The sequence below is a fragment of the Ornithodoros turicata genome, chromosome 6 (genome assembly GCF_037126465.1).
Source record: "Ornithodoros turicata isolate Travis chromosome 6, ASM3712646v1, whole genome shotgun sequence".
Taxonomy (NCBI): Eukaryota; Metazoa; Arthropoda; class Arachnida; order Ixodida; family Argasidae; genus Ornithodoros; species Ornithodoros turicata.
In genome coordinates, this window is record NC_088206.1 from 31,754,028 (window position 1) to 31,776,308 (window position 22,281).

At 46.2% G+C, this 22,281-nt stretch overlaps 2 protein-coding genes and 1 long non-coding RNA gene across 4 annotated transcripts in view; 2 read left to right on the forward strand and 1 right to left on the reverse strand.

The window, feature by feature from the left end:
• Positions 1–22,281, reverse strand: part of LOC135397813 (uncharacterized) — a 158,530-nt gene that overhangs the window by 9,274 nt on the left and 126,975 nt on the right. The window lies entirely within an intron of this gene.
• On the forward strand, positions 15,550–18,011 carry LOC135397806 (uncharacterized). Of its 2 annotated transcripts, none has more exons than XM_064629370.1 (6): positions 15,550–15,751; positions 16,346–16,449; positions 16,679–17,003; positions 17,209–17,292; positions 17,464–17,628; positions 17,767–18,011. In XM_064629370.1, the coding sequence occupies exons 1-3, from the start codon at positions 15,614–15,616 to the stop codon at positions 16,986–16,988; spliced, it is 552 nt and encodes a 183-aa protein (XP_064485440.1). In that variant the 5' UTR covers positions 15,550–15,613; the 3' UTR covers positions 16,989–17,003; positions 17,209–17,292; positions 17,464–17,628; positions 17,767–18,011. The 2 variants fall into 2 exon arrangements, with proteins under 2 accessions (XP_064485440.1, XP_064485441.1); XM_064629371.1 differs by having other exon boundaries at positions 16,679–16,917.
• On the forward strand, positions 18,669–19,809 carry LOC135397808 (uncharacterized). The gene is made up of 3 exons (XR_010423767.1): positions 18,669–18,797; positions 19,279–19,349; positions 19,521–19,809. It is a non-coding gene; the product is annotated as an uncharacterized LOC135397808 (long non-coding RNA).

Here is a 22,281-nt window from a genome sequence, read left to right on the forward strand (position 1 = left end):
GCTTACTTCTAAAATAGCTGTAAAAAAACGATCAAATTCTTGACCTTTATTATCCGTCAAAGCTCTAAGTGGAAGCCCATGACGCATAGAACAAAGGTCAAGAATTTGACACTTACTATCCGATTTTTGTTTTTTCCTGGGAGTGTATGAAGGGGGACGTCCACTTATGAAGCTCCCAGTCGTTTTATGGATGCTTATGGTACTGGAGCATGGCTCGTGGCCTTTTATAGGCTGGGAGCGTTGCGAGATGCACAATGGTATTTACACGCTGGGGCAGTCGGAGCTTGAGTCTGAGCGCTAATCAGTTTTAGGGAAGTTTTATGGGGGTCACATATCACGAACTGAATCTTGAAGTGATATTAAAATCAGACGGCATAAAACATAGTGCTTGACGGTCGGAGGTCTATCGGCTTGTCACGACAATGCGAGCTGCCATATTGAATACTGTAAAAACGTCGGCTACAGCGTTGCTCATTTCTTATAACAGCTAGAACTTTGGATACAATAAAACTCTAAAGGATGAAACGAATACCGAACAGGACACAGTTTCCGGCTTTTCCTTTGCAGTTGTGCCCTTTATGGGGTCTTGCATGGAGTGTTTTAGCGATTATACGCTATTATACACTATCTCTGATGTCCCATAAGGGGCTCTTGATCTACTATGAGGCATCCCCTTTCTGACCACAAAGCCTCGTTGATGGACCATTGGGTTCTCCTGTGGGGCCACTAAGGTCACCTGATGGGCCGTTGGATACCCTTTGTTGGGCCGCCAGGGGCAATGTGGTACCATCAGGGCTTTTTGTGGGGCCATTCGGCCCACCTAACGGGCTGTGGGACAGCATTTGTCTGACCGCTAACAGTCCTGTTAGGAGTTGTGAATGAGTGAGAAGTTGTTTTGATGCTACATCAAAATATTCTAATACAGCATTAGAAATTCTGATGGAGTCTTGCCGGATTTTTTTGATCGGGTGTAGTGACTCTACGACTCATTTACAAAGCATTGTTCAAGATGGCGCTACTCAGTGGCAAACTAAAGGGATCATTCACAAACCTTTGAAAACGGAAGAACGAAGTGAACCAATTCAATTAAAGCAACCTTTTCATCAAGTACTATAATACTGGTCAGTATGCATGAATACGCCAATGTATTGTTGGAAGACTTCCGATATTTCCACGAAAGAATAATGCACAACACATGCAAGAGATATGATTAATCGGATTCCTTTCGGATATACATTCCTTACCATCAGGTGGTCCTGTTCCCTCTTACTTTGGCCCCTTGCCGGACATGGTTTGCGTGACGTCGACACCGTATGTAACCTACTTCGCTATCGCATGATTGGGAACGTTATATCTTGTGTTTCGTTTAAAAGCTATCCCCTCAGTTATCACATAAAAGCTTTCCGAGTACATTCAAACTCAGTGCCAAGTTGCATTATTTGTTAAGCAGCATGGGAATCTTCCGAGACTATGACAGCTCAAATTCACCCTTTGTTTTATTGCATAGTACTAGCATTCATCCGCTCAGAATCACGAAAAAGGTCATTTACAAGGTTCGGGCGTCGACTGCACTCACATCGCTCTCAACATTTGAACATGAAAGTAACTAATACTGTCAACGTGCTCATGAATGATAAAACTCATCAAGCTCGTTTCAAATGAAGCACAGTCCGTCGAATATAAGCATTAACAGAGTTCCGACACATAAACTTACGACTCAGGGCAGCACACGTGCCACTAGTGCAAAGGCGGATCCAGGATTTTTCTCAGGGAGGGGCCCTGCCTTGGACAGCATGCTATTACACTACCAAGGTCAACTGAAACTCTATGTAACGACAAAAGTTGAGGGGGACATCCTGACCACCCTTGATCCGCCCCTGCACTAGTGTAAATGCATTCTGAAAACGTGAATGAAATGTCGCCTATAGCACTAACTTTGCACTATAGCACTAAGTTTCACGCTCTCGTGCACTCAAAAGCAGTTAATAAGCAAAGGCTCAAGATAAATCGCCATTGAGAACGGTATCACACTGATTCCTTGAAAATCGGAGGTGTACGCCTTTTGTATCACTTAGTATATATACAGGGCGTGTTTTTATCCTTTACAGACTTCTTATAAAAAGCTGTGAGAGCAGCATGTAGATGTCGTTGTTAGAGTTGAGTTCTACGGCCAGGCGGACATCCTCTGGAAGAGAATATGTAAATACAAGATTACGGATTACCGAAGATTCATTAATGAACTCTTCAGTTAGGGGATTCCGTGCAAAAGTGAGATAGCAGAATGGGAGCCAAGCCTCGTTGAAAGTTATATCATTTTTTCACTAACCCTGAAACGCGTTGAAATATCATCTCCGAATTATGCTATGCAGATGAGCTGAAACCAAAACTGCGTAGATCTGGAGCGCAAGGAGCACAGCGCTGAATCCACGTCAGACAGCCACGTGCTTTAGAGCGATAGAGATTATTGGAGTAGGTGCTCATCTGCTGGCCAAATCAACCGCTTTCCGGCTCTGAGAGGCCTCCGTCGGCGAAGGTGACGCGCTCCTGTTGCGTGCGGTTTTTGTTTCGTCCCATAGCGAAATTCGGCAATGGGTATTTCACGGCTCGCGCTTTCAGGATTTTTATTAGGTAGAATGGATTTCAACGATGATTGTCCGCCATTCTGCTATCTCACTTTTGCCTGAAATTTTCTAATCAATGAGTTCATTAATGAATTTTAGATAATTGGTCATCTTGTAATTACATACTCTCTTCGAGACGAGGATGTCCGCCTAGTGTATAACTCTACTGCAAGGACGGCATCTATGCTGGTGTTTTTTTATAGAGAAAATTTAACGATAAAAAAACGCCGTACATTAGTGGACTAGTGGATTAGTACATCGCATAGGAGGGGAGTAACGCGTTACAAAGTAGTGCGTTACCGGTAACGCGTTACATTCGAGTAGTGAAATATGGTAACGCATTACATTTGGGAGAAAAGTAATGAGTAACGTAACGTCATTACATTTTTACTAACTAACGCGTAACGGCGTTATGCGTTACCGCGTGTTCGAGAACATTGCTTCATCGTCTAAACTTGAAAGCTTGAGCGAGGACCGTGCCTGCAGAATCCGGGGATTTTTTTCTATTAATCTTCAAGAATAAAAAGAAGGTTACATCGGCACCCACGAAGAACGCAAAAGAAGGATTATTGACCTACCCTGGTTGAGATGTCACCTTTGTTTACCACCTCTATTTTTCACTCCCTCTGGTATTTTTCAGACGAATGGGTCAAAAGCGACAGAAAAATAGCCTCTACCCTCTGAACAAGTAACAAAGTACCAAGGCATTGGCTGTTTGGATTTGTACTGTGTGAGATAAAAGGTCACTGTCTCTATCAACCTTGACAAGGAGCACTCACTGGTAATTAGGCGTCCTCTCAGCCAAACGGGCGCAGCTCACAGATGAAAATTTTGAACATCAACTACTTCTGCGTTGCAATAAATCGTACATGTACGTAAGTTGTGTTCATGCGTGACCCTTGTTTGTGCCCAACATTGCTTGTATTGATTTGCGGAATGCACTTATGTGACTCAACCTAAAAAGGGTACATATTATAAGGACAACTGGTGAAGTAATGCAAAAGTAACGGCATTACTTATCAGAAGTAACGGCGTTAGTAACGCGTTACCTACTACCGCAACCGTAACGAATACTGTAACGCGTTACTTTTTGAAAAAAGTAGTGAGTAACGGTAGTGCTCTACAAAATAAAAGTAACTTCCCCACCTATGGTACATCGTAGTGGATACAAAAGGGCGTGCACTTCCAATTTTCACCAGATAAGTAGAGAGAACGATATAGTTCTGAATGAGGGTACGTTCTGAGCATGTTCTGCGCTCAAGTTTTCCTTTGGCAGCAACTCGAGCAGAGCGCTTCAGAGCAGACCGCTCGGAAATAGCCAACCACAACTATCACCAACATATCCGTTTTTGGGTGGATTGTAGCGAGTATAATTTCATTGATAATTGGTGGCTTTACGTCGCTCACAACTATCATCATGCGCGACGGCACAGCGGTCGGTCTGTGGATTCATTTTACCCACCTGAGGCTTCTTTAACGTGCGTCGAGAGCTCAATACGCACGGCACACCGTGTTTAATGTCGCTCACGGAAGATGGCGTCTATATACGCGAATGTACGGGAATGGGAATAACGGGGACGATAAAGGAATTGCACAATAAATGAATATGGAGGACTCGAGGGTTGGAGGATTTCTCAGTAGATGAACATCGCTACGCAACCAAATTGCGAACTTTTAAGTATTCCTCCGCTGTAAGTATTATTCTGCTGCAATAGACGACTCGCATAAATCCCAGTAGACACTGTATCTGGGAGTTACTCTCTCCGCAGCTCTGCTGTCCACGCGTTAACTTCTGTGAGAGATACATGTTATTCCCTGAGCGAACGCGCAGCAGTCTTTTCAAGTTGATTGCTTTGCAGGGGCCTTGGACATCTGACCAAATTTCCTACAACTGCTTTCGAGTTCTACTCGGAAACGTCAACTATACAGGAAGAGACACCGAACGGCGTAAGCACGCGTCCTGCTTGCGACACGGTTGTCTGAAATCGGCACCTCGTGGCTTAGCCCATTTTAAATCTCGAGGCGTTGTAAGATCACTTATTTCGAGTAATAAACACGTGCAGCAGATGGTCCACATTCAAATACGATATTCGAACAACATTTTCGATGGCAATCAAGGAAATATTGGTTACAGAACTATTGACAGGTGATTTCAAACCCAACCGTGTCGCGAGCAGTAGATCGCGACGATTCGGTTTCGCGCTTGCCTGTGCTAAGCGGCATCCATCTCGGTAAATGGCATATCGACTTCACCTCGACTGGTAAATGCTGTCCTAAATAAGCACACCCAACATGAAAAGGAAGAACACGATATCATGTCACAGTGACGGTCGCCTACAATCAAGCTGGGCGACATACAACGGCAATTTTCCGTGTAACTTTTCTACAACCATTCTGAACCTTTTAACGTAACACGGGTTATTGAAGGTTGACCGACACTTCATTTCTTTAAAAAAAGAAGACTCGGGAAGCACCAAAGTACGTCAGTTTTTCAAAGTATTCACCATTCTAGACACCGCTGCCATTGAATGTGGCAGCTCTATGACGCCTGTGGCGTAGAAAAAAAGTGCGCTGCTGTCGTAGACACTGCAGGACATCTAGAGGAGGGCTTCATTTGTATGGAACGTGTTTCCTCCAAGGCGCTCTTTAAGGGGCCCAAACAAATGGTAAGCGCTTGGAGCTAAGTCTGGGATGTAAGGGGCATGGGGGCAAACCTTCCTAGCACATTTCGGCCAGGGTTGCTACCGTCAAATTCGCGGTGTGAGGCCGGGCATTGTCATGAAGAAGAATGAGGCTTCCAGACAATACCAGAGGCCTTTTCTTGCGAATTGGGTTTCGCACGACACCGTTTTTTCAACGTGAAGTAGTACTGCACATTATTCGTGACCCCTTGCTCCAAGAACTCCACATAGACGACCCCCGCATGTCGCAGAAGGCAGTTCCTATTCACTTTTCACCAGACGGCTGTATCTTGCTTTTCTTTGGCGGCGAGAAGCCTTATGTCGTCATTCCATGCTGCTGCTTTTTTGTCTCTGGGTTGAAATGATGCATCCAGGTTTCATAATATGTGATGACTGATTGCAAACATTCTTCCCCCTCGGATTGAAACCGGTTTAGCAGCTACTCAGAGACTGCCATGCGCGCTCTGTTCTGGTCACAAGTAAGGTGTCGGGAAACCCATTTTGCACAGACTTTGCCGAACAGTAACTGCTTGTGAATGATTTGCGTCACGCTGCGGACACAAATATTGCGCTGGTCTGCAGTGCCCGAACTGTTATTCGGCAGTTCTCGAGGACAGCTTGCTCAACGCCTGCTATGGTCACTGGTGTGACTGCGAAATGTGTCCATATGGTTCATTAGTCACCATATTCCGTCCTTCGCCAAACTGTCTGCATCACTCGTACACTTTTCCCCTTGACATTATTTGTTCCATACTGTGCCTGTAATCTTTGCAAAATCTCAGCCGGTTTGGCGTTCTCTTTCACAAGGAATTTGATTGTGCATCGCTGTTCCACAGTAACAGACACTACTCGCCGCTGTTGCACATGCTACACGTGCCGCAGACCCGAGAAGGATTGCACTTCGTCATCCGAAAGTTTTATTCAGTCACCGTTACTCACTGATTTTTCTTGAGCAAATATCTTAGTGAAGTCTATAATGCCACGCCAAATAGAAATTCCCATGTCAACCTGTGCTTTGGGCGCGTTAGTAATGACCCACAGTCACGGGTGCGCTGGCAGAAAAGACGAAGACTAAACCAAAGCGCGCCATACGAAGCGCTACTTTCAACAATGAGCTTTATTGATAATCACTTATTTATTTATTTATCTAACATACCTAAAAGCCCAGGACGGCATTACTAAAGCGGGGGGAAACAAAATACACAACACATAACTGCACTCAATGGTAGAGTTACAAATACCAGAGAATAAATAATCTGTGATAAGAAAGGGGAGATAAGCAAAAGGATATGTAAAGGCAGTAAACAAAACTCAAACTCAAAATACAAATCATATATGCACTCGATACACCGAACTACAAACAATTCGAAAAGAAAATCTGATATGCAAAGAAAAACTACTAAAATGTTACTGAATTGCGTCCCGCCCACATATAATGAATAACCACACTTAGCGAAAATAATCACTTATAGCAGATCTAAACTGAACAGCGTTGGTTATTTTAAAAATAGAAGTAAGCAGCTTGTTCCATTCTGAAATCGCATGAGGTATGCTTGACTTGACGGTGCAGTTGTTCATACTTTGGAAAAAACGATATAACAGGGGTGATGTATTCGCGGCAGCGGACAGCCTGATGGACAAAAAGCGATGTCTATCCAAGGCTCACCCATATAATAAAGCTTGTGCAAAATACATATTTGGGCAATCTTACGCCTAGTCTCCAATAGCTGGATGTTATTGTCTCTCTTCAATGCGGAAATACTGGAGAACCTTGAATAGTTGGATGTGATGAATCTTACGGCCTTGTTCTGAACAGTCTCAAGTTCTCCAATAAGAGTCAGCTGGTAGGGGCTCCATATTGCGGCCGCATATTCAAGCTTGGTACGTATAAAGGTTCCATAAGCTATTAGCTTGACGCTGGGGGGTGCTGATCTCAAATTACGTCTGAAATACCCAAGAACCTTGTTAGCATCAGGAACCAAGTGTTGAATGTGTGTTTTCCAGCTGAGGTCACTAGTGAAGTATACCCCGAGATACTTGTACTGCTCACCTACTGCACTCTAAGAAAAAAAGGTTGAAAATAGGTAGAAACGTCGCGCTTCTTCCCGACCTACTTTTTCTCTCCCCGTTGAAAGCCACAGTGCTTCGGATTTACCCTTCGCTTACCTTCCTCCCAGGTTAGGGGACAATAGTGGGTAGAAGATTACCAGCCGTAGGGTGGAACTGAATCGGAACTCACAGCGCGCTCGGCTTGTCTCTTTCTCTCTCTTTCTTTTTATTTGTTTGCTTCTGCCATAGTTCTGTAGTGCGCAACAGGTGGGTGACGGCATCGTTATTTTGCACTCGCAAATTGTGATGATTACAAGAAATGAATGGTATAGGGCTGTTGCGCTAAAGTTTGAGGAGGGCGACTGGAGCGCCACTCTGACCCCTACCTTCGGAATGCTACTCCGATTGATGATTTATATCACGTACGACACGCGGCCGCTCTCACCCCGTATGCATAACTGATAGCAACGGGTAGGACGCGTCGAAGAGTGCGGTGTTTTTTTTTGTTTTTTGTTTTTTCCGAAATCGAACTCTACTCGAATGGAATCGAACTCTACTAAAAATCGCAAAGTGCTGTTGTGTCGTACGCATAGCAGCAAGAAGATGGCTACGGCAAAAACTTGCCCGCCCAAGAAAAGTCCCCGGAAAAGATGTTCCCGAAAGAAATGTCCCCGACTGGCAGCGCCATTCCGGCTGCCGGCGATATGCAGGCGGCTGCATTATCTTTTGTACTCCAGAACTAGCTAATCCTTAAAATATGAAGCCCTGAAATAATTATTCCTGACTGCTGCCGTCGTTTACCGTTTTCAGTCATAGACTTACATTGCGGCTATGTAATATCCAGATATAATTATTATTGTGTAACCTGAAGAAGTGCAGTCTCGTGCACGAAAGACTTGTTAGCATGTGTAAATAAATAAGTTGCTCCTACCGTTTAATATCACTCTTTGATCTACTCATCACCGGCAACTCGACATCGCCCATTCTTCTGCCTTCGTATAATTATTGCAGTAGACAAATATCGGCATCCGTTCTAATGAAATAGAACACAAACACTTTGACCAGATATGCTTTTCGTTTTCTTGTATTTGCTTTGCAGTTTTCTGCTTTTTATATTAAAAGTCGACTGTGCAGCCAATGCTTCGGATAATTGTCGCTGTGTGACAGTAAGATCTCGAGTCTAGGGACGATGAAAACGGACACACACAGACAGAATTTGGAGACATCTGTATGTGTCTATTTTCTTCGTCCCTGGTCTCCGGGTCTTGCTGTCATGAATTACACACACCAGCTCACTTGTTTTTATCAATTCTTTCACTGGGTTGTCGTCAGCAGAAACTCCATATATTGCCACGAATCATCATCGCGAAACTTCAGGGGCAGGCACGAAACGGTACATCTCATCCCGGCGCATGCTGAAGAAGAAGCAAGAAGCTTCCAGACACATCGCCTGCTCTCTGGCAAACGCACGTGCTGTTTCTAGACTTTTCGGCGCGACGCTTAAATGCTTGTGCGCTCAAAGCTGGAGCATTCATTCTTTGGACTCACTTGTGTTCAGAGAGCTATCACTCTTGTGTTTTGCTACCAAGTAGTCTAATAAACCGTTCGCTGTTTATTCGACGACTCGCCGACCCATTTCGCTTCGTGACATTTCTGGTGGAGGTGCGGGGTATTCCTTGTCCAACGGCCTGGAAGACCAACTGCGACAAAGAAGAAGACAGCTTGGTCTGCCTGCAGAATTTGGTCCATTAGAACCCCCTAAACGCAAGAAGAAGATGACTGCGGAGACCAGTACCCAAGTGGCGCAACCTGTTGCCACGCCCATAGCCCCTGCACGGTCCCCGAAGACATTCAGCGGGGAGTATTACGACGACGTGGAAGATTGGGTCGACCATTATGAGCGGATCGCCAAGTTCAACAACTGGAGTGACGACCAGAAGCTCGTCAACGTGTATTTCTCCCTGGAACGCACCGCGACGACATGGTTTGAGAACCGGGAGACTTCGCTCACGTCCTGGGACGTCTTCAAAAGCAAACTCCGCGAGGCGTTCGCTTTTCAACAACGAGCTGAACGCGCTGAACATCTGCTCCAGAGAAGGATCCAGCTGCCAAACGAAAGCGTTACAGGCTTCGTCGAAGATGTGTTGCGGCTCTTCCGGCGAGCTGGCCCCAAAGCATCCGAGGAGAAGAAGGTTCAGCGACTCATGAGGGGCGTAAAAGAATAAATTTTTCGCGCCCTGGCCGGGGATCCACCCGCCACGACCGACGCTTTTCTGGACGAAGCCGTCCGCATTGAGAGGACCCTGCCCTCTCGCGCTACCGTCAACGAACGACACCAGGGCTACGAGGCTTTCTCCACGACCGCTGGCCTCGACGTCGGATCGATCAGACAGCTGATTCGAGAGGTGGTACGCGAAAAAGTACGAGCTCTCCTCTGTCCTGAGAAGGCTCAAGACCCTTTGTCTTCGATCGGCGCGGTCATCAAGGACGAGGTTCAGCAGGCAATCCAGACATCGTCAACCGCCAACCCCGACGCCGAAGTACCGAGACCAACCTACGCCGCCGCTGTGCTGGCGCATCGGCACTGCTGGTGGACACGTCATCACACCGACTGGCCGATGCACGGCAGTCATACAAGTGCGTGACATCCAGTACGTCGTCAGCTTTGCCGTCTTGTCGAACTGCCCACGGGATGTAATACTCGGAATGGACTCTCTAGTCGAAAACGAAGCAATCATCGACTTCACAAATGGAGTTATCTCTTTTAAAACGCCGGAAACAGCAGACGACAAGTGGTGGGCACGAATAACCCCGGAGAAACGCGCAAACACGGACGTAACCGCCGTGACGACTGAGCACGTGAACCTGCCTCCCTTGTCGTCAGTCCTTGTGAGCGCTACGTGCGAGAGAGCACCGACTGGCTGTTTGTTGGCTGAAGGCAACACGCAACTTCTCCTCGAACGAGGAATTGGGATAGCAAGAGGAATTGTGCCCGTAAGAAACGGAATATTCGAACTCCTGGTCACAAATTTTCGCCCGGAGCCACAACACCTGGCGAACGGCACGAAGATAGCCGTCATTGTAGACCAATACTCCACCACGGATGTTTGCCTGATGCACACTGATCACATCGCGGTCACCACGGAACACGAGGCCGAACATTTCGACGTAAACCCTCAACTCAATACAACTCAAAAGCAAACCCTTCTCCAGATGCTCAACGATTTCAGTGACTGCTTCGCTGCATCGTCGAAAGTAAGACAAACGCCCACTGCGAAGCACCGCATCATCGTCGACGAAAAGGCCCGTCCAATTCACCGCATGCCGTACCGGGTCTCCTGCAAAGAGCGAGAAACGATCCGAACGCAAGTAGAAGAGATGCTAAGAGATGACATTATCCAGCCGTCGACCAGACCGTGGGCATCGCCGGTGGTACTAGTGAAGAAGAAGGACGGAACATTCAGGTTCTGCGTCGACTACCGGAAACTCAATGAGATAACGAAGAAGGACGTCTACCCGTTACCGCGCATCGACGACACGCTCGATCGCCTTCAAAACGCAAAATGTTTCTCTTCCATGGACCTCAAGACGGGGTACTGGCAAATTGAAGTCGACGAACGGGACCGTGAGAAGACTGCCTTCGTCACTCCGGATGGACTTTACGAATTCAAGGTTATGCCTTTCGGCCTTTGCACAGCGCCAGCGACGTTCCAGCGTGTTATGGATACAGTTCTCGACGGGTTGAAGTGGCAAACCTGCCTGGTGTACCTCGACGATGTTGTCGTCTTCGCAAGAACATTCGAAGAACATGTTGAACGGCTAAAGCAAGTCCTCGAGGCTATCAGAACTGCAGGGCTGACGTTGAAGCCTCAGAAGTGTCGATTCGGCTACGAGGAACTCAAATTACTCGGCCATCTCGTGAACAGCGACGGCGTACGCCCCGACCCCGAGAAGACGGCGGCCATCGCAAATTACCGTGTTCCTTGTAACCTGAAAGACGTTCGAAGCTTTCTTTTTGCGCCTACTACCAACGGTTCATTCCGAACTTTTCAAGAATTGAGTCGCCCCTGAATGCCCTCACGAAGGACGGATCCACGTTTATCTGGAGTGAAGCCCAGCAACAGGCGTTTGATGAATTGAAGACGCTTCTACAGACCGCACCCGTGCCTGCCCACTTCGATCCAAACGCCGAAACAGAAATACACACCGACGCAAGCAACGATGGTTTAGGAGCCGTGCTCGTTCAACTTCACGACGGCGTCGAACGTGTCATCGCTTACGCAAGCAGAACGCTAACCAAGGCAGAGAAGAACTATTCGACGACCGAAAAAGAGTGCCTTGCACTCATATGGGCCATCACAAAGTTGCGCGCCTACCTGTACGGATGGCCGTTCAAGGTGGTAACAGACCACCATTCTCTGTGCTGGCTGGCTGGTTTAAGGGACCCCTCAGGACGCCTAGCGAGATGGAGTCTCCGATTACAGGAGTATGACGTAACCGTCACTTACAAGTCAGGAAGAAAACACGACGACGCCGACTGCCTGTCCCGAGCACCACTCCAGCGACAGGACAACAGCCTCGAGGACGACGACGCCTTCCTCGGTCTAATGAGCGCGACTACCATGTCTACCAAGCAGTATAACGACCCCGAATTGAAGACACTCGTCGACTATCTGCAGGGCCGCGCCGACAATGTTCCTCCCATCTTCAGAAGATCACTCCGAAGTTTTTCCCTACGTAATGGTGTCCTCTACAAAGAAAACCACGCACCACAAGGCGCTACGTGGCTTCTCGTTGTGCCTGGGGACATGCGCATCGAGATTCTTTAATCCTGCCACGACGAACCGTCATCAGGTCATTTGGGATACAGCCGGACACTGGCCCGTATAAGGGAAAAGTACTATTGGCCAAAACTGGCCAAGACCGTGCACCACTACGTAAGGACGTGCCGGGAATGCCAACGACGAAAAACGCCGCCGGTACGACCTTCTGGGTACCTTCAGCCAATCGCACCGCCGTCGGCGCCGTTCGAGCAGATTGGGATGGATCTACTCGGGCCCTTCCCACGTTCGTCTTCCGGAAATCGTTGGATAATCGTCGCCACCGACTACCTGACACGCTATGCTGAGACTAAGGCACTTCCACAGGGCACAGCAACAGAAGTGGCGACGTTCTTCATCGAGAACATCGTACTACGGCACGGAGCTCCGACCGCCTTAATCACCGATAGGGGAACGGCATTTACAAGTAGGCTAACACAAGAAACCCTTCGACTCAGCCACACCACTCACCGGAGGACAACGGCGTACCATCCGCAGACGAACGGGCTCACCGAACGCCTAAACAAAACCCTTGCCGACATGATTTCGATGTGCGTCGACGTCGAGCACAAGACATGGGACGAAATACTGCCTTACGTCACATTCGCCTATAACACGGCTGTCCAGGAAACAACGGGATTCACACCGTTCCGCCTTGCACACGGCCATGACGCATCGACTATGCTGGACGCGATGCTGCCCCACGAACCCAGTGATGTGGAAAACGACGCTCTGGACTTCACACAACGAGCAGAAGAAGCCCGCCAGCTGGCCAGACTACGGATTGGTCAACAACAACGCGTCGATGAAAGAAGATACAATTTGCGCCGACGAGACGTACGCTTCAGTCCAGGCGACTTGGTATGGGTTTGGACGCCGATTCGACGACGAGGCCTGAGCGAGAAGCTACTGAAGCCGTACTTCGGTCCCTACAAAGTACTTCGACGCATTGGAGACCTGGATTACGAAGTGGTACCTGAGGGCAGCGTTCCCTCTCGACGACCCCCGAGGACTGAAATAGTTCACGTCGTTCGACTCAAGCCGTACTACAGCAGGTAGCGCTGAAGACTGGCTGGAAGGAAACAACATGGGGGGAAAAAAATGAGAAGAAACGGCATCGAGACGATGCCCCGTCTACGGAGGGGGCAATGCCACGAATCATCATCGCGAAACTTCCAGGGCAGGCACGAAACGGTACATCTCATCCCGGCGCATGCTGAAGAAGAAGCAAGAAGCTTCCAGACACATCGCCTGCTCTCTGGCAAACGCACGTGCTGTTTCTAGACTTTTCGGCGCGACGCTTAAATGCTTGTGCGCTCCAAGCTGGAGCATTCATTCTTTCGACTCACTTGTGTTCAGAGAGCTATCACTCTTGTGTTTTGCTACCAAGTAGTCTAATAAACCGTTCGCTGTTTATTCGATGACTCGCCGACCCATTTCGACTAACTAAAACTAAAATATAACGGGAGCTCTTTGGAGCTCTTACAAACATATACATATACAATATATAGCCTCGTGTATATGTGCACAACTTTTGTTTCCGTACGCATTAAGAAAAAGTTAGACGTCTGTTTGAACGAGGCGGACATATGATAGCTGATTCCAAATCTAAATAGTCGAGATGTTCGCTCAGAGGTCCCAGGAAACAGCAACTATTTGGGTGTTGAACGACAAAACAGTTTGTGTTTCTTTTAGATGTCCCGTTAATATTGTTCAACTATCTTCAATTATAACGGCGAGCGTTTTGTTAAGTCCCCATTGAATTCGATGAGCACCCTGCGAATTAATCTTTGTCACGTTCTTGTTAAGCCTGATTTTTCTCAGAATGAAATTTATAGTTTTGCACCCGCAGTACACCAGAGAAGCACACTAAACACCCAAACAAACAGCGTCATTCGCGACATACACGGCATATGTACATCGAGCCGCGCATTGTACACATGTTTCAGCGACTTTTTTAGAAATAATTTGTCGATCCTTTTGACTTGTTTCTATACGGAAAACGGATGACAAACGATAGCGCCACACCAAGTTAGCCATCGTAGACCGAGTGTCGTCTGCTAGGAACGGCCGTGTGTTGAAAAGTTCGCCACTAGCGGCGCTGACAAACAACGTTTGCTGCGCCACCTGGTCCAGCGCTTGTTGGCCTATACTGCGCGGTTAGGAACCATGTAGAATGTTGTTGTTAAATAAAAGAGAAATTACGAGACTGAACCACGCACGTGCATACAGTTGCCGTACTTTTAGAAATAACACCGACAGCGATTTAGTTTGACCAACACTTACTTAGCCGCATGTCAACGTACGTCGCAGAACTAGCGCCGTATTTTGGTAGTTGCTTACGCCGGAAATATTCTACACCATGTTCACCAGTCTTCCGAGTATCAGACGCGTCTTGTGCACGCGCTGTTTACCCTGGAGAGCCGGACTATAAATGGAGCTCACAAATTAATATTACGCAGCGACCATGATGCATGTGCATGTGGTAGCCAGTTGATATGCGCGATTTACCACGAGGCAAAAATGCAGGTGTTGAAGGCCATATTATTATGAATATTTTTCAATTTTTCTACCTTTATTGGTTTTGTGTGTCTTGTGACAATGCAACATACTCAACTGTCGTTCAACACTTGAGCGTAAACAGTGCTGTAAATTTTGCAGCATGACCCACTTTCGAAATGGCGCATTTGTTCTGTGTGGACCCTAACAAATTTCTGCATTGTGAACCACAATGTGATCTCGAACGAGAACAGAAAGCTTCGCCGAACACGCGTTAACTGCTCATCTCATTGCAGCGTTGAAAGACCAAGTCTCCGAGTTACTCGCATTTTCAATGTTGAAATCCGACCTGCAGTATACGGAAAGGCTTTGACAGCACATTCTGCTGGAAGCATAGGATATCCTACAAAAATAACGAGAGGCAAAGATAAGTCACAAAAATGGACTGCTTTCTCTTTGCCTGAACTCAAGGTAAAAAGAAATAAGAAAAAATAAGACTTCAGGTAACACGATGGAAATATAATATGGGGGCAATAAAGCGTTCATTGTGTACCTTCTTGAGCAAAGAAGATAACATACTTTAAGTTTGTCTTATCCCTCATTTAAGACAAGCTTCTGATCTCTCAACTGACTTCAAAATAAGATCTGTTGCAAAGCATGTTATGTGTACAGGGAGCAACAGGAGGCGACGTGGTGTTTGACTGACATAAGAATGCCAGTGATGACTGTCTCAGGACATGATAAAACGTTTATCGGATGCTCAACCAGCCAGACCCACACACCAGCTCGCCTGCGTCCTTGCCCTTTTATCAGGGTTAGCACACGTACAAACTGGTGGTCGATCAGTCTTGTGTTTGAAAGAGGGCCTGTGAAGCAGGGAGTATGCCGTTTCGGTCTAGACGAACGTTGATTTCGTGCAGTCGTGTATGCTACGGAGCTTGCGATGAAGTTGTTGTTATGTTGCGGCGGACGGAAGGCGGTAGTATCCGGTGACAGCATCGCCACCGTCGAAAACGCAATTGGTCCTGCAGCTGCGGCACTAAGTATACCAGAAGAGGAATTAAGGCGCAATCATTTGATGGTGAGTAACAGCTTGCACTTTTTTGTTCAAGAGTGCCGAACATGTCGTTTCCTTGACGGAATTTGTTGAAGTGGGTTTGAGTGAACAGACTACCTCTGCTGCCTCTAACAACTCAATGTGTCACTCTTTTCTATTTTCTTCTTCTCTTTGCATTACGCTTTTGTGCGTTCAACGACTGCGTCAGTTTAGCATATGATGGAAACCGTGTCACGGATATATGTGTCACACGGGCTTTTTCCTTCGAGCATATGGCGCCGTTGATAGATGCTGAAAGCTCCAGATCTGCTTCTTGTATTTTGTAAATATTTATCAGACTTATTTATATTTATTTATAAATATTTAAATATATAAATATTAGCTTGCTGAGCTTCGCAGAACGAGAACAATTTATTTATTTTTTCATGTGGCATGCTTGAAGGTACTCGTAGGCCAATGCACATGTGTCTTCCAGGCCGCGTGTAAGTTCTGGTCACCTCGCCATTGATGTTGTACTGTATAACACTGTTCTATGGCAAAACTTCATGGTGTGTTATGTTCTTAGTGATAGAACCCCTTACGTAATCATCATTGTCCGTTTCTTGTTCTTGTTTTCAGATCTACGACGGTGACTTCGACACCTACGAGGAAACTGCGCTGTCGGCCCTCGTCAAGGATAAGGACAGAATCGTATTCGAAGACGGCGAGTCAGAAGGCATAGTGTGGGTTAACAGTTTTACAGGAAACTTTGTGGACTGCAGAGCATGTCTTTCCCCTCATCTGCGGCATTTGGACACAGTAAACGCAAACCAATTAATAATTAATATGCAAACCTATTCCAAAAATATATCCTAATCACATGGCCATAAGTGATTCTTGGGAACCATAATTTCCGCCATACGTAGACATCAGTGTCGACGAGTCCCATACACCATACAATTCTTTTTACAGGGTGCAAGACATTGTGAACCTTGCTGCTGTGCCGAGAACGTCAAAACCTCGTACAGATGATTGCGTGTTCCCACCCGTTCCTGTTGACATTCAGAAGGCAACTGCCAATCACCAACGGGGAAACATATTCGAGGCCCGATCAAGGGTCGTATCCTGGCTCTATTTCGACCAGTGTAACTACACAAGGGTACCAGAGGCAACAGTGTTACAGAGCAGGAGAAACAGGACTCATTTCAGTGGTGGGCACGAGATTTCTTTAATGGGCGGGGGCACTGTCTTATGGCGACATGACTCTCCATCCAATTATTGACCAAAGGGACTTCAGGTGCGTTCGACGCAAATGTTGTGTAATGTATTTGTTAAATTACTGGCGCTAAGAGTAGTATACTTAGTTTTATTTTCACGCCGTAACAGTGATATATTGACACAGAATGCGTCATCAGGAACGGTGAAAGCGAAGTACACTGTCTTTTCTCAGTCTATCATGTGTAAAACATCATGTGTAAACTATCATGTTTTTTTTTTTTCAGGTTTCCAGACAAGCTCTACGAAACAGTAACCAGGGAGCTTGTAAATCTGTTTCCGTGTCTCTCGGACCAAATGGCTCCGGAAATGTGAGTTTCTATTCAGAATTTTTTCGCGATTTCTGGTTAGTCGCCAGACAGCAAAAGAGATAGTGCTGGATATATATCGTGAATCCACAGATTTGCCATGCCATATTCGTGATTGTTGTCCTCAGGTTTTTGGTAAGCTATTACTTCATGCTGCACGTACATTCTGTTCAGGGATCGTGGAAAGCAGAACTACGCTCGAAAGCAAAATACGAACGCTTGAAAATGAGACGCTCGGGCGACACAGTGCTTATAGCGGAAGCGACGAGGCCGCCTAATCCGGGGGATAAAAGGCAAGCGGGAAGCGCCTGTGAAAGCGCTGCCAAGCGGACGTGCAGAGTAAGGAACATGAGCAGGACAAAATGTTTAAATTACAAATGCAGTGACTCTGCAGTCTACTGTAGTTATAACATCAGTAAGGTTATGGAAACTTATACATCCTCACAGTTGTGGTTTTACTGTGTTGTTGTATTTCAGGTTCCCGTAACCGCTATGCCAAATGGTGAGACGGACGGCACTGTGGAACAGCACATTGAACTAATGAAAGGAGAGATGCAAAGAGAGAACCCGAGCTCGCTGCTAATATAAAGCAGCATGACCTCAACCCTGGAACACCGACGTGCGTGGATGGTGACCCAATATCCATCGTTCAAGGAAGTGCTAGAAATATATCCAGCGTTCCAACATCCCAAGCAGCTACTTGCCCTGGTCTTATAACCTGTATTTTAACTCCATTTTACACAAATGTTCACTCGGACGAGTGAGACTTACGGCTTCTTGTGTTTCTCACATTAAACGAAAATCTATAACAGCCCGAAACATCCATGTCTTTTCTTTTCTTTTCTTTTTTTCAGATCAGGGGCGAATTTAACACGCTCACAGGCATTAATATTGAAGCCGCTTTTGACAGAGTCTTGCAGGACATTTCCGAGGGAGTTTTAGAATACGGTAGAAAGAGACGTCACCTCAAACAGCTTTTTGAAGTTTTCGACAGCTAAGAAGTTGATAACGGTAAGATAGTTGATGTCGCGTTGAATATCATATTTTTCTCGTTGTTTCTGTAGTGAACGTGTATTGTGATATGCAGAAGCTTCATTTATATCAGAACATGCTTTCATTTGCAAAACTGCTACGGGGGCGGTATACCTGCACTGATTTTGCTTTGGCCAGCGGCATCTGTGAAAGGCAATACGCAACTTTAAAGTGACTCATCCGTTAATATTGCTTCATTTACTTCTTTATTTGATGTTTTCGAAATAGAAAGTAGGAGCGGAGGAAATCGTTCCTTCTAACGTCTGATTAGGAAAGAGCAAGCACCTCGGACGAACATTTTTCGTACAATATGTAGGGGAAGGCGGGGTAAAGTGAAGAGGTGGGGCAAAGCGAAATAATTAGTTTTCTCGCGCGTTAGTGGCGCCACCACCACCGAACTTGGTACGCTCATCGAACAGCACTCATTACACATGGGGACACAGTTTCATGGCGGCCGTCAAAGTTGCATGTTGTCGGTAAGTGTAAACGTGTTTTTGTAGCTTTCACTAAAATGTAGACTCGGCGCAGAAACCCTGTAGCCGGTAAGGAAACGCTAATCCATGCACAAGTACGAGTTGTAATTGTTGTGGCCCTCCCGGTGGTGATTTTAGAGGGTCAAATTTGAACGGGTGCAAATTTTACGAGACACGTGGCGTTTTTTCTTCGATAGCTACCCTGGGGGCAAAGTGGAGGGGTGTAAAGCGGAAAATGCTTCGGAGTAGGCAAAAAATATTGAACGTTAGTATCACCGCTTTGCCCCACCTTCCCCTACATGTCATGTGTGGTGTCGCATCTGTTGCACTGCTCGTTGCAGCGGATTCAACATTGGCTTTGCCATGAAACTTGCCCCAAAAAAGCGGCATCTGTCTGGCTTCCAGAGCACTTGCAAAACATTGTGCGCAGAACGAAAACATTTTCTTTATTATATACTCAATACTCATGTTTCCAATTTTCCAGAGACGACCGCGACACTTCTTGTGGTACCTAGCCTCGTACGCGAAAGGCACGAGTGTTTCATTAAGGCCCAGGTGAGTGTCTGTCGTATTTCCTTACGCCTAGTCCATTTGAATGCCGTTGTCCAGTTTCGCAACCAGACACAATGTAACCCGGGGTCGCCCGGCTTGATCTGTGGATATTTTTATTGTTACCACTGAGGCTGACCATGGAGACAGCACTGTTACCTTTCGATAACATTCCAGGTGGACAGTACGTCTACCCTGTGATTTGTTTTAGCGGCCAACTACCCTGTCCCGAGCGAACACTGGTGTGCCTCGAAGCGGAGACAATAGAAGTATCGAGCTTGAAGGAGGGTGTCATGACATTCATTGCACTTTATTGGCTGATGTACATTGAGTTCATGCCAAAGTGGGTTTCAATACTGCAACTGTTCTGCGCTCTAATGAATGTTTCCCTGGCTAGACTGAACCCGTATGTTAAAGCTGCAATTTCATCGCTGCGATAGGTCTTCCAAATAAAGATTTGCAACCTGCAAAAGGTTTCTTGGTGTATTTTGTTGCCGCCCACACATATCACAGCGACAAACTGGCACACAATGTGCATTGCGCGGCGTTAATATTGAGATCAAGAGTGGACATTTCTCGCTGTAATTGTAGAAAACTTGATGAACGTGGTGGCAAATATCTCACCGAAAGGGCATAAATTGTTCCTCACTGTAGGTAGAAGCGTACGACATGTAAAGTAGAAAGTTTCCCATCATGGTGGTGATTGAGCTCCTTGGGTGGAACTGCTGTCTCAACTAAGTAAAAAATTCTCACCGTCTCGGGGCAGAACACTTCTACCAAGGGCAGGGCGTCCCCTCGCAAAAGGTGTAGCGCTTTTCACCCAGCTGGCGGTAACTTTCTGCTTTGGGGGGTATGCATACCTCCCACATAAGGCAGAAAGCAAATGCCCGCAGAGGGAGAATATTCAACTGTGGAGGAGTAGAATTTTGCTATACATGGAGTAGAACCGCCGTCCTACTATGGGGTTGAACCGTACTACCCATGAGGTAAAAGTGGAGGGGTAGAAGTGCTTCTACCCCTTACTTTCTACCCCAAAAGGGTTGAAAATCTGGGACAACGCACTTCTACCCGAAAAGGTTGAAAATTACACCTTTTTTTTTCTTAGAGTGTCGGAGGCATGAGTCCCCTATGTAATATGAATGAGTATTTTGTGTTGGTGATCGAGAGAAGGTAAGTTGCATGCATTTGGACTTGTTTAGCTGCATTGACCAAGTGCTACACCACTCTTGTAGAGCCCGAAGATCTGATTGAAGTGCTATGCTGTCGTCATGCGTGGAAATTTTTCTATAAATGACACAGTCGTCAGCATATAGCCTCACCGAGGAAGATAGTTGCATTGGGAGGTCGTTGACATAAGTTAAAAATAAGAGAGGCCCGAGAACTCTGCCCTGGGGTACCCCAGGGCAGACTTTGGATTGATCAGAACATGATCCATTCACTGAGTAAACTGAACTCTGTTAGTGAGGAATTGTTCAATCCATTTTAGAACTTTGGGATCAATACTGCACAGTGAATGTTTGTGGAGCAAAAGCTTGTGAGATAAGCGATCGAAAGCTTTGGAAAAATCGATAAATATGGCATCGGTACGCTGATCATCAAAAGCCAAAAACAGGTCGTGTGAAAAACCCACCAGCTGACACAAGACTAACCTCTCTCTCAAGAATAACCTTTGCGAACCCGTGTTGAAATTTGTAGGAATAACCATGGTCTTCCAGATGTGAGCTAAGCTTGGAGTATATTATGTGTTCCAGTATCTTATACAACAAATGCATGCGATGGAGATTGGGCGGTAATTGGAACACACGTGGTGGTTGCCACTCTTAAAGATAGGAACTGCCTTTCCTACTCTTCAGTCTGAAGGCAGGAGTCCGGTGGTTAAAGACTGAGAGAATATTAGGTTAAGAAAAAACTGCAAATAAACTTCGTGCTTCGTAATATATTGGTATTGATGTTGTCGACTTCACATGATGATGACAATCTTAGCATTTCTATGATTGTTACTATGCCCGCAGGACAGATTTCAATAGATTCCATTTGAACAAAAGACGTGTTAGTGTCTAGGTGGGATCTGTGGGACTGTTCACTCATAAAAACAGAAGGAAAATAATTATTTAGCTCGTTAGCTGCTTGGTCGTCAGCCATTGAATCCCCGCTACAAGTGACTAGTTGTATTTTATGACCATTAGCACTGGGCGATATATCCCTCCAAAATTTCCGAGGATCGCGGCGTAACAGCGAAGGAAGCGTTTCCTTGAAGTACTTTTCCTTTTGAAATTTTTAAGTCTTTCCAGTACGCTTGCGAGGACGACTTATAGTGTTCCCAGCAGAGTTCGAGGTAACTCGTTACTGTAACTAAGTTCCTTTTTTTGGTAACTTGTAACTTAACTCGCTACTTTTGCGCCGTGGTAACTTTCAGAGGAACTCGTTCCTTTTTCAGGTAACTTTGCCAAAGTAACTTGGTAAGTTAAATTCCAAGTTACTTTTAACTCGCTTTTCACTCACGTCCACATATTTTCTTGTTTTCTCTCCGGTTCCTTCATGGCATTTTTTGCCATAGAACGTGATCAATCAATGACAGTATTTTATTCAGGAAGTAAGAACCGCTGCCATTGAAACGAAGCTGAACCATTGTGCGCCCACAGGGAGTAAGATGCAAAGCGTTCGAATAGACCTCTACCAGAGAAACGTCATCATGGCATTGGTAGACAGACTGAAACCGAAACAAATCGGAAGGAGAGGGCTGGGTTCCACGATCGGGCACTTGTTCGCTGCCTCCCATCGAAAGAAAAGCAGGACCGAGGGTCGTGTCACTTTAAGGGACCATATCGTAATCCCCTCAAGACCGTGGCTTTCGGGCGCGACCTTGTTCACGTCTAGCTTCGAGCGTAGTTCATTTCTACCAAATTTGTGGCGCTGTGGAACGCTATGACGTCATTTG